The sequence below is a fragment of the Cheilinus undulatus genome, linkage group 18 (assembly GCF_018320785.1).
Source record: "Cheilinus undulatus linkage group 18, ASM1832078v1, whole genome shotgun sequence".
NCBI lineage: Eukaryota > Metazoa > Chordata > Actinopteri > Labriformes > Labridae > Cheilinus > Cheilinus undulatus.
Genome location: NC_054882.1, coordinates 39693195 through 39705674, shown reverse-complemented (window position 1 = coordinate 39705674; position 12480 = coordinate 39693195). Strand labels below are relative to the sequence as shown.

Here is a 12480-nt window from a genome sequence, read left to right as displayed (position 1 = left end):
CCACCCAAAGTAAGGTTTATGCTACAGCTGCCCTAAATCAACAGCATTGGTAATTACCAAAAATCATTTTTTATGTTTCTGCAATGGTTAATACACCAATTTGTGAAGCTCTTTAACCAAAATGCTATTTTTAATGCTAAAATATAATTAATTATTGTTATCCATGAATTTTCAAATTTACTGATTTACAAAAAAACAGAAAAAATAGTAAAGCACATCAATATTTCTTGATTAATATGTCAAATTATAGTTATTTACTTGCATTCCTGAACAGAAAAATGAGTTTTAGTGGCTGATGTTATGCTTGATTCATTTCTGACTTCTCAGAGAAGCCCAGTGAGCCGGCTCAAATTTGGGTATAAAAAGGTGAATTCAGTTTGAAATTCCTCATTCCTGTTCAAAATGGTAAAACGTGGAGCGCTCACTGAAAATGAAAGAGTCTGCATTAAAGCACTTCATGATGCTGGATGGTCTCTGAGATAAATATGACAGGTGGTCTAATAAATTTGTTAAGCACTGTACATGAAATAAGCATGTGTACACCAATAACACTTGTAATTGCAACAATTTCTGGGAGAAATGGTGTATTTTGTGGAAAAATTCCAGAGTTAACAGTACTTTCGTATTTCAGTTGGCTTGTGCCAACTGATAAAACTTCAAACATCCCTTTTTACTGCTCCTTCACAACTATAATAGTTTATCAGTGCCTTCAGAGACATAAAATTTACTAAGAAAGTATTTGCAGAGGGATAAAGTATAATTAACAAGCCACAGCTTTAAAATCACCTACATTTTCTTTTTTAGTGTTCATGTCTTTTAACGATACTTGCAAATCTGCAAACTTTTTTCAGGTAACATTATTCCCCAAAAGTACTAATAAATTCTTAGAGTAAGGAAGTGAGTGGAAAGTTTCTTGAAGTGGCACTATTTAATCCAACACCAATTAAAGCGTGACACTGATGCTGTGATAAAGAGGTGACACGCTAATTAAATCCTCTGGCTGAGATTTTTTTTAACAGTAATTAACTTTTAAACACATATCTGATGATCATTTAAAATGTGGTCGGTTTTTATTATTGAGACCTGTTGTGGCACACGCTTTGGGAAACGCTGCTATAAATCATTCCTGCTGGGGCGGTGTCTGATCAGATGATTTACTGCATGCTAAAGAAACAGCCCTTTTTACAATTTCCACAGCAAATATTCTCAATGAGGGATGGTTAACTGTTACAAGAAAGCATAATACAAATTTACATGAGAATACACTACATGCTCATGCGCAGACCAGCATCAGCAAAGAGATAAAATATACTGCTTTGCCCACATATGAATAATAAAGCGTAAAATTGTTCCATACAAAAAAGGCTGTCCATTGAAACCCTACCATGCTTCTATATTTTAGTGACAAGAAGAGTGAGCGAGCCAAAGATATGCACCTTTTAAAGAGACTCACTACCATACTGAGAAGCAGAGAGGTGGAGCCTGGTAAGTGAGAGCTAGATTAAAGAGAAACACGAGAGATTAAGATGAATTATTGATTTTTAAGTTGTCTTTTCAGATCTATTGGAGAGTGAAGCCAAGAATGTGTTGCTGGATATCAAACATCCCGCCATCAAAAAACAGGTAAAATCAAAGGCACACATCAGATTACTTCACACACTTCTTAAGAAGTGAATTATTTTAAGTAAGAGTAAAATTTTCTAACTGCAGTCTCTGTTCTTTCTCTTAGGCTCTAGAGTCTCTACTGTCAAATAAAAACACTCCAGTTTCATGTCTTATTAATGTCACTGCCGCCTTATATGACACTCTGAAGCAACAAGGTAAAGTTTATTATGAGAGAAGAATTATGTATTTTAACCAATTTAACAAGCTTTGGCTTCTGAATGACTGGTTCTGAGTGTTTTGGAATTGCTACATAAAACTAACCTGACACGCCAGATGGATTTGTTTCACATTTCCATGTGGAAAACCCCCCTTAGACAATGTTTAGGAAAGGATGGAGCCTTTGAAAAAAACTTGGCGGCTGATTGGATGAACGTTTGTCTGTCACATCTTTACGGGCCAATCAGAGCAACAAAACGTGACGTCATAGCTGTACCGAGGTGCAGGTACAGAGGAGTAAACTCCATAGAGAGCTGCATAACACGAACCATGGCGAATGTAGACTTTTGTCATTTTTGAAAAGAAAACAACTCTGTGCTGTTCTTGCTCTTCTTTTAACAAAGAAATGTCATCAAGTTGGGAATAGGATTCTGCCCCAAATGGAAGAGTTTAAGTTTCTCGGGGTCTTGTTCACGAGTGAGGGGAGAATGGAGCGGGAGATCGACAGGCGGAGCAGTGCAGCGTCGACAGTGATGCGGACTCTCTTTAGCTCTGGATTCACCCGTCGATCTACATCCCTACCCTCACCTATGGTCACGAGCTGTGGGTAGTGACCAAAAGAACGAGATTGCAGATACAGGTGGCTGAAATGAGTTTCCTCCGCAGGGTGTCTAGGCTCTCCCTTAGAGATAAGGTGAAAAGCTCAGCCATCTGGGTGGGACTCATTGATAGGAGCCAGATGAGGTGGCTCGAACATCTGGTCCAGATGCCTCCCTGGTGAGGTGTTTTGGGAAGGTCCCACTGGGAGGAGGCCCCAGGGAAGACCCAGGACATGTTGGAGAGACTATGTCTCCCGGCTGGCCTGGTAATGCCTTGTGATCCCCGAGGAAGAGTTGGACGAAGTGGCTGGGGAGAGGGAAGTCTGGGCTTCCCTGCTTAGGCTGCTGCCTCCGCGACCCGTTCTCGGATAAGGTGGATGGATGGATGTCGTCAAGTTCTGATAAAACTGATGCTTTAGCAGCATCCATACTAATCCCTTCCGTCATGATTGCACCGGTCACTTGTCACTGCTTGTATACCTCATGACTCCGCCACGCCCCAAATTACCGCCTCTCGACACTGATTGGTCTTGTCACTTTCTAACCGGGCCCAAATGGTTCAGATGGGAGCTTTGCAAGATGGATTTGCCAATGAGAAACACGGAAACCGGCAAATGCAAGGTTAACATAAAACTGCTTTAACCATTAAAGCTGTGTTATAGTTGAATGGGTGACAAATTGGTCAAATCAAATGACCACTCATTGCTTGCTTTGGTCATCTGTATGTTTGCAGCTTGATCAGGCAATTTAACTGGATGTCTGTTCTTGTAGTATACAATCCATAGTAGGAGAATCAGTCTATTGATGGGAGCATTTCCAACTCCACTGCAGTAGGTTGCAATTTTTAGCCCCGTTTCAGTTGGTTAGTGTGGTCATCAGAGGTTGTGCTAGACTTTTTGCTGTTGGTCATTTTAATGGACAGGATTTTAAAAAATTTTGTTATACAGCTTACAATCTGTTGTTTTTATTTCATTTAACATTTTTAAGATCAAAGTGAAATATTACAATATTATTGGCATTCCATTTATAAAGCACCCTTTTCACAACTAATACTTTAGGCCAAGAACAGTCTTTAAGGTTATGCAACCTCAAAGGTGGCAGGGCCAGGGGAAGTCAAGAACAAGAATTACTCTTAGGAAGAAAATGGATATAAAGGTGCAATTTAACAGTTAAAGTAATGACTCTTGTGTTATTTTCTCACCTAATTCTTATAATATAGGAGTTATCACTGTAAAATCTTTTGTGCATAGAAATGTTTTTATGTTGTTTGTTTTGTATCACAGACCAAGAGGAAGTGGACATGACATTACTCCAGCTCTGCTCTTCTCAGCTCAAACTGCTTCAGCTCTACACAAACATCCAGCAGCTTCACTCTACTGCAGACACAGAGACCTGCTGTAATGATGTAAACACACACACAACAACAGCACCCATACAGAATATTTTTTTACAATACTAGGAAACATTTCCAACTGCAAAACAACTCAGTTACAGCAGTAAAGCTTCCAGTCAGATCAGTGTTGTTACTTGTGCTTTATTATTCTTCACATCTTGATAACAAATCCTCACATGTTCCCCCACCCAGCAGGAGCCCCTCGATGGTATAGACGAGGACTTGTCCCGTGTAGGTCCAACCTTACAGCGCTACGCCCAGCTCACCTCCAGACCCAGTGTTTCCTTTGCCCAGGACTCGCCTAACTCCCCGTTCCCTGCCCAAGCTTTCCTCTCCCAGATAGAATGCACTGAGGACAGAGAGCTGAAGGTGGTCAGAGGGTCTGAAGCTGAATGGAATCAACTAGGTATGCCACATGTTTTATTTCTGGAGCTTTACCCCATTAGTGCCATAGATACCATGCCTCACCTAAAGAATAAATTAGTCTATGTGAAACATTTTTTTTATCTCTGCATACTACTTTATTCTTATGGATCAATTAATCTTAGAGAGTCCAAAATCTCATTTACCACTAGTTTCTTATAGTGTTGATTCATGATACTCTGAAGGCTGAGGAGGTGAAAAGTAAAGTCAGGGAGGCTTATGACATCAAATAACACAAGTCTAGGCCGTGATCTGTTTTTACGCTTGTGTGTCCTTTTCAGGAAACTTTCTCTTCTGGGGATGTCTGTGTGGCAAAAGCCCACTTCACAAAGTGTGTGACACACTGCAGCAGGCTGGCATCAGCCCACAGCAGCTTCTGGTAAGACTGAGGAGAAGTCTGTTTGGATGGTTATGATTAAGATACACTGTATGGACAGAAGTGTTTGGCCACCTGAACATTATATTTTCTTTTTTCAAATATATGTATATTGATACAGAGTTTGCCCCTTTTTCATCTGGGAGTTTGTGCCCATTTATTCTGTAGAGCATTTATGAGGTCAGGCGCTGAAATTGGGTGAGAAGATCTGGTCCTACAATCCCTGATCCAGTTCATCCCAAAGGTGCTTTCCACGCAGAACTAATCAAGCCATGTCTTTATAGTCCCTGCTTGTGCACTAGGCACAGTCATGTTGGAATAGAAAAGGGCCAAACTGTTGCCACAAAGTTGGAAGCATAGCATTGTCCAAAATGTCTTGGTATGCTGAAGCATAGGGGTGCCTGGTATATGCGGTAGACGGTATAAATGATATAAATTTGGCCTACAGTAGAGATTTGGACGCTTTTTAATGACATCATCGTATCTGCCTCAGTGTAAGTTAGCAGGCAAAAACACATGATTTTCTCAAAGTCTGATGGCTGTACTGCAACTAAGTCAGTGTGCTGTCTCTGTCAGCCTGCCTGGGGCTGTAACACAAGCTGCTTTGGCTGGTCTCAGAGGCCAGCGCTGCAGCTCTTCCTCTTACAACGGCATAAACAACTTACGACTTTCTTTTCTAAGTCCACAGTGAGTCAAAGATCCAGGCTGCGATGTTAAATGAGGTCAGAAAAGCTGCTGTAAACTTAGCCGTATTCTCCGGTATTGCTGCCAAAGCTAAGCTAACTCAATCCTAAACATAATACTTCCGTCAAGCTCCTCAAAATAAAAGTCCGCGGCTGTTGTTTTTCTGAAATGCTTTTATTGTTCAACGCCTTCACTAGGAAACGTGTTCAAGTCATTAGCAGCTTAACACACCTCATCAGGTTAGAGATAAAATACGAAACTTAGAGTGCAATTAGACAGAAGTAAACCTAGAGAGACTTGAATGAAAAAAAAACATGTTTTCTGTGTTTCCATACTTGGAAATAAATTGAGTATGCCATCAAAGGCTTGTTTTAAGGGGGTTAATAACACTTGAATTTGGATTGAAAAGTATTATCCCTTTTTATTTGTAATACCGTGATATAATACTTATCATCAAAGCCAAGAAAAACACCATGATATGATTTTTAGGCCATATCACCCTGGCCTACTGAAGCATTAAGATTCGCCTTCTCTGGAGATAAGGGGCCTAGCCCAGATCCTACAAACAGTTTCATAGCATCCACGATGCAAGTGTCTTGTATTTTTTCTATTTTCTAACTGTTTCTCTTTCTTTCTTTTAGTCTCTGTTGTTGAGCGTTTGGTTACAAAGAGAAAAGGAGGTGCTACAGAAACCAGAGGAAACTGTCAGAAACCTTCACACACTACTCATCGCCCTCAGTAGCATGAAAGGTTTGTCTCACTGTTCCTTTCCTGTGTGCTAAAGAACCTGTCTGTCTACTATTATAAGTCAATGACAACAATAAACCTCATCTTCTTCTGCCTTTAGGTGCTGTTGAGGAGTCATGGGACCCTCAGTCTATCTCCCCCTGGTGGCAGCAAGTTCGCTTTACATGCATCCAGTCCCACAATTCTGCTGCTGCTCTGCTAGCTGCATTCGTCGCTCACCGTGCAGCTAAGGCTAGCATCACAAGCCTGGCTGACAGCAAGGTAGAGAGAGCTCATACATGAAATCAAACTTTCTCAGTACTGATGCAGTTTAAATGTCTGGTTTTGTTTCTCTGTGCGATAGCTGCAGTCAGAGTGGGAAGCCGTGTCTTTAGAGCTGGAGCAGTGGGTGGTGTGTGTCCGCCAGCTGGAGGATGTGTTGGTGCTGCAGACGCTGCTGCTGGTGCCTCCGCCTCAGGGAACAGCAGGGGGCGCTGCAGCTCAGTGCTCTATCAAAAGTCTGCTAGAAGGAGGCACAGGTAGGCTGTAAATAGTATTAGGCCTCATTCACCAACTGGTTTTATGAAGAAATTTGTCCTTAAAACCCTCCTATGATTTTTTAATAGATTCTGGCATTCACCAAAATTTCCTTACCTGTGAATTTTTTGGGGGGGATTTTTTTTTATTCATATCATTGTAGGTGGCATTGCAGACAGTGTCTCTAAGTGGGTGTTCAGGCACAGTTTACCCCCTGAGCAACTGAAGGAAATTCTTCCAAAGAAAGAAGACAAAGAAGGGGATGACAAAGCAGAGAAGAATGAAGGAGAAAGCGTGAATGAGGACAAAGAGGAGAGCCAGGACTGCATGGAGAGAACAGCAGGTCAGGATGAGGGGACATTTTATGTTGCTCCTGGAGGGAAATCTGGACAAATATTGAATGACTAAAATGTTGATCATGACGTAAAAAATTTGCATGCATAATGGCACTTAACTCTGATATCAAAAGGCTTTATTTAAGGATTATTCCAGAGTCAGAAATATCTTAATCCCTAAGAGGATCATTACAGTTGCTCTAAAAATGCAATTACACTAGGGCCACTTGGCCTGTGCTTTATTGAAGCATGCCTATCCACCTCCCCTAGCCCTCTACTGGCCTGCACTCATACTGACTTACCAGGCCTGAGCACTGGTACTACATTGCATTGTTTTATGAATCATATTATTTACAAGGCGCCCTCTCTCAGACTCACCACAATGAAGAAACACAAAAACAACATGACAGAAATTTTGTTCATTTTGTGGCTTACTTTGAGTTTTTTTTTTTTTGAGTTGCCAGGGCCATGGAAGTGTACCGTGCTTGACTATAATTCTGAGCACTCATACTCGTCAAACTGGAGTCAATTAGCTTGGGCAGGGCACTGACTGCCTATATGCCCCCCTATACACAATATAATTTTAAAAAGAATATAGACAGGCATCTAGAAAATTAAATGAAACATAAATACAATTAAGCAATAGGTACCAAAGCCCAGAGCATCTGAAGATTCAGTGAATCTCTGGGATGAAGCAGCAGGAATTTAAGATACAGTCATTATTTACTTTATTTTTTTTGACTTCCACATCTTTTGACCCATTGTCCATGTTGTTCTGCAGAGCTGTTATTGGCTGTGTGTCAGCGATTCCCACACTCCCTGTCACCCGATCTACTCTTCGCTCACTGCTGCTGGGAGTATGTGGTGCAGTGGAACAAAGACCCAGAGGTGCACATTCATACAATCATATTGTTTTTAAAGTTACAAAGCAGAAGTGATTTTGTATGCATGATAAATAATCTTCCAAATAGTAACTGTGTTCAAAAAACGAAAGTGATTTTCCTTCTCATGTAGTGATTCTTGTTCGGGTATTATCCACTCTCTGCCATGTTTAGGTTTTTGTGAATAAGCTGTTCATGATCACTTTTTTACTTTTTATCAAGCAGGGCAGGCAGATTTTTATGAATCACCTTCTTTCTTACAATGATTTCATTTTTTTAAAATAAGAGCATGGAGAAATGCAACTTTTATTCCAAGGTTGATATTTTGTAGTTAAAAGTATGCAGCCATAGTGTTAGAAAAATGTGTTTTCCATAGACTTGATAACATTTACAAATTTTAAAACTGTAGATGCTGTAGTTTAATGATTTGTCTGGATCAGGTCAGCAAATTGATTTGATATACAAAGCACACATCAGTTTTTATAACTCAGCAATGTTTTACCCAAATTTTTAATGTCTATCAAATCTTACAGTTTTTGAGAGTTTTTCTGGTGCGCACTCTTTAAATTTGGGACAAAAAAGTATCTAAAAACCTCAGAGGTAAAAAGAATGTATCCCCAGAATGTTTTTATTTTTGTCTTTGTGTGAATACTGGACAGCAAGGAAGCATGTACAACTTGATACAGGAGAATACAACTTCAAATGCAGGGATTTTATCTTTCATATTATTTTTTTTTTTCTTTAAATCCACCAATAACCATTTTTTGGACAATGTAGAATAGCTTGTTAACATATAATTAATGTTTTTGGATATGTGAGCTGACATTGCTAACCACTTTGCCACTATGCCTTCCTTGGAAAAGGCGTATTGAGGTGGAGAGCCTCTTTGGTCATGGCTGTTTCTTGGAAATTACGTTTGGATGATGTTACGGAAACTGAGCTGTGTTTGGAGCTTCTCCTGCTCTGTCTAGAGCAGTGGTTCCCAGCCTTTTTTTTCCATTGAGCCCCCCCTTCACATTTCTAAAAAAAAGCTGTGGCCGTCCATGACCCACACAAAAGAATAAATTGACTTACTGCTGTCAAAAATACTCATCAATTTAATTTTTTTCATCATTTACAGCCAAACAAAGTAGCCAGAAACACAAGTGTTATTACCAAAAGACTTGTATGAACTATCCATGTGTGTTATCATGATTGTAGATAGTTTGAATGGCCCTAATTTTTACAACCTCAGAGCAGACAGACCTTTGTGCGCCGCCCCGAAATCTCTGAGCAGGTATACCTAATGTAGTGGTCACTGATTTTAGATGAACTCACACATTTGGCTCTCTTTCCAGGAGGGACGATACTTATGCTGGGCTGTGGAACATTTGAAGCTGGTCTCCAGTCCCCATATCCAACTGGGTGAGAGGCTCTTTAGATTTCCTTTTACATGCTTTCAAATACTTTTCATAGAATAATATGCCCAATTTGTTTTTGTGATTTTCCATGTCAAAAGGTAATTGTGATCTTTTAATCCTTTATGACCTACCATAGAAAAAGTCCACCAGAGCATATCTTTACATTTTTACATGCTGTAGTGCCATTTTTGGAGTATTTGAGTTGTCAATACATCAATACAACCCTTACAACCAAAATTTTAATGATATGTATGCGATGAGTCCATAGTAACAAAATAAATTGCTCACGAGTGCAAAAAACCACAAGAAAAATTAACAATTTTACACATTTTCCTAAATACAGAGATGTTAAGCTGTATCCCTCAAAATTGTGATTGTAAAAATGCACAAGATCATTTCAAACCTCAAAAATTTAATTATTTTCATAACTTCATTTTTTTAAATACACTCATCTTTATAAACTGTGGCAAAAATGAAAATAAAAGGAAATTGTGTTCAGTTTGCAAACAGACAGCATCTTTATTAAGAAATAAACTATTTACAGTAGTGCAATCAAATCTCTAAGTGTGCCAGATACTTGTGAGCATACATGTGTTTGCAGAAGACCATGCTGCAACAAAAAGAAGTGCGACTTGTGACCTGCAAGAAGACAATAGCATTATAACCCGGATTATATTATATTATATTGTTTTTGATGTGTGCGCTTTCTACTACATTTCTGCAAAAGAAGGAAGGATATTTCTAGAAGGAAATGGTACTCTGGAACACATTGAATGTGTGATATGTTAGTGTTTCTCCTCCTGTTGTATATGCAAAAAGAATTATTGCTCTATCTTCTACTATCTTCTGATTCTACCCACAGTTGAAAACAGATATGCAAATGGGAGCGCCGGCGATCCTGTAGGTTTTAAAGGGTTAAAACCTGGGTCTAAATTTTACAAATTTAAAACTGCTCATAGTCTCAACAAGTTTTGGAGCTGTTGCAGAAAAATACAAAGCCAGAAACTGTGTTATGTCCACTTTGGTCTCAGGTTTTTTTGTGGTTGGGTTCCTGTGTTGGCCGGGTACTCGTGGGTTCTTGTGATGTCTCGTGATATCTTAGTCCTTGTATCTTAGGATTTCTTTGTTTTAATGACATCTAGGGTTACTCAGTTCTGGTGATGTGATGGGGTATCTAAGCTTGTATGATTTCTTTGGATTTTTAGTTCTTATAATGTCTCATGTTGTCTCAGTAATAATGTTGTTTGGGTTGAACATGTAGCCTGGGGTTTGATCTTGTTTAGGTTCTCTTCCCTTGAGTGTTCTCTTGTGTTAATGTTTTGCTGTCTTTATCTCTTGTTGGTTTCCTCAGGTATTTCTACGATGATGTGGAGTACATTTATTGTAAAGCGTTTCTCATCAGCAGCCTACCTCATGGAGAAGGTAAATCCTGGTAGACAGTTAACATCATGTCTGAAGAAAGGCAATGCTTCATCACTGAGCTACATCTAAAATATCTATGTTCCTTTTTAACTAGGTTGGTAAAGCACCAAAGGATCGCTTGTGTCGACGGGTAAGTGTCAGTAGATGTCTCCCTTCATACAACTGTATGATTTTAATTCATATTTTTCAAATATATAGCTGTATAATTTAAGGATGTTTTTTTATGTGCAGGATGTCGGGATGGGAGACAAAGCCATGACGTCTTTCCTGGGCTGCTGTGTGCAGCTGCTGCAGATCCTCATGGAGGTGACTGGAGTATTGGTTAAAAATCAGTGCCCATTGTCTTTTATCAATTACTATGTAAGTAAGAAGATTCCAGAAAAAAAGGCATGGAGAAACCTACCGCTACTAACAACGACTTCATGCTGGCGCTTTTTTCAACAATCCATCACGCATGATTTAAAATGCATGAAGCAAGTGCATCAAGGGTTGTTCGAACCTTTGTTTTGCTAGTTAATGTGAACAAACCATTTAACAGGGTGCACAGTAAAGCCCAGGTCGGTGGGATCGTATTAAGTGTCATTATTTTTATAGCTTTGTTTTAAATTGAATGAGAGAAGGAGCTCTGTTTGGTTTGATTCATGTTATGCCCAAAAGTCTTTGCATCCTGCCCTCTACTGTTTGTACAGATGATTTCAGCTCTTATTTCGATAAAGACCAGTTAGAGTCATTTAACTTCTCTCCTTCAGTTGTGCCAATGCACATGCAGAAATGACACTATTCCCTGTTTGGAATTTTGTGATGAGCAGACTAAGCCTAAGCAATTCATCCAAATTTAGATCAGATTCACAGTATGTAAAATTGCACCGCCAGCGGGCTCCCAACCAAAACAAGAACACAATATGACGAGTAAAGACCACCTCCACCCGTCTCTGCTGTTTATTTCTTGTTCTGAATTGAGGACATTTTTGTTTTCTGTCATAAAATTCTCATAATGAGGGAGAAATGCACTTAAATGCACTTCTGTTTTTTGCGCTGAAAGCGGTAAACAATGCTAGAGCACATGCATGTTGATGGCGCTAAGCAGTGCTCGTCCTATCTTTTTGGAGATGCCGTGTGTTAAGGGTATTCATGTTACTGAGGTAAGTTTAAGATTGAACTTGCAACCTCTGGCAGCCATGTAGGAGCTGGTAATGTCACAATTAGGGCTGTTAACATTAATGCGTTAATGGTTGTGATTAATCTTGAAACCTTAATGCATTACAAAAATAATTATGCAATTTAAACATATGACTAAGTTTGACCACAACTTGTTGTCCTCCAGCGTGGATGTTTATGTGCCTGGGGGTAAAGAGATGAGAGGGTCAGACACAGCCAGCAGTGATGAGTGAGGAGACAGACCCAGGTGTGCTAAATGGCTATTTTCTTTTTAAAAAGCTGGAGAATGGAAGTTAAGATAAAACCAAAATTGTTGGTACATGCTGCAGTGATGGACTGTCTTTACACTGAAGCCCTTCAGGGCAAAGCACATTTTTGCTCATGTTAGCAAAGACGCTAACAACAACACAGGATCAAGCCATGGTCATACCACTCTGTTCAGCTGCTTCAGGACAGTTTTCTTCTTCAGCTGCTCAGATAAATGCTGAAAGTGCTCCAAAATTTTGAGCAAGTCCTGTTTGTTAACAATGTTAATCCAGTGTAGAAATCCACAGTGGAATAGGCAAAACTGAAGTTAATTAGCAAACTTTACTAGCTGAAGACTGACATATGATTCGTTCAGGTAACCTCAGTAAATTGGACGACTGTATTCCATGATATGATGTGTTCAAATGTCACATAAAATGGGAATATATAACTTTTGATGAGAAACGTCAATAAATACA

General features: G+C 39.5%; 1 protein-coding gene across 3 annotated transcripts in view; it reads left to right on the top strand.

Annotated features, from left to right (window-relative positions):
• The window catches only part of rab3gap2 (RAB3 GTPase activating protein subunit 2 (non-catalytic)), a 36677-nt gene that overhangs the window by 18416 nt on the left and 5781 nt on the right, over window positions 1-12480 (top strand). The window contains exons 15-29 of one of the 3 annotated variants that reach the window (XM_041812543.1): window positions 1403-1485; window positions 1559-1623; window positions 1730-1820; window positions 3704-3825; window positions 4009-4219; window positions 4518-4615; window positions 5938-6046; window positions 6144-6304; window positions 6387-6561; window positions 6723-6902; window positions 7676-7782; window positions 9113-9179; window positions 10527-10597; window positions 10692-10727; window positions 10829-10957. In XM_041812543.1, the coding sequence (XP_041668477.1) occupies window positions 1403-1485; window positions 1559-1623; window positions 1730-1820; window positions 3704-3825; window positions 4009-4219; window positions 4518-4615; window positions 5938-6046; window positions 6144-6304; window positions 6387-6561; window positions 6723-6902; window positions 7676-7782; window positions 9113-9179; window positions 10527-10597; window positions 10692-10727; window positions 10829-10957 (1705 nt within the window). Of the gene's footprint in view, window positions 1-1402; window positions 1486-1558; window positions 1624-1729; window positions 1821-3703; window positions 3826-4005; window positions 4220-4517; window positions 4616-5937; window positions 6047-6143; window positions 6305-6386; window positions 6562-6722; window positions 6903-7675; window positions 7783-9112; window positions 9180-10526; window positions 10598-10691; window positions 10728-10828; window positions 10958-12480 lie in introns of all 3 variants that reach the window. The other 2 variants (XM_041812544.1, XM_041812542.1) reach the window with 2 other exon arrangements.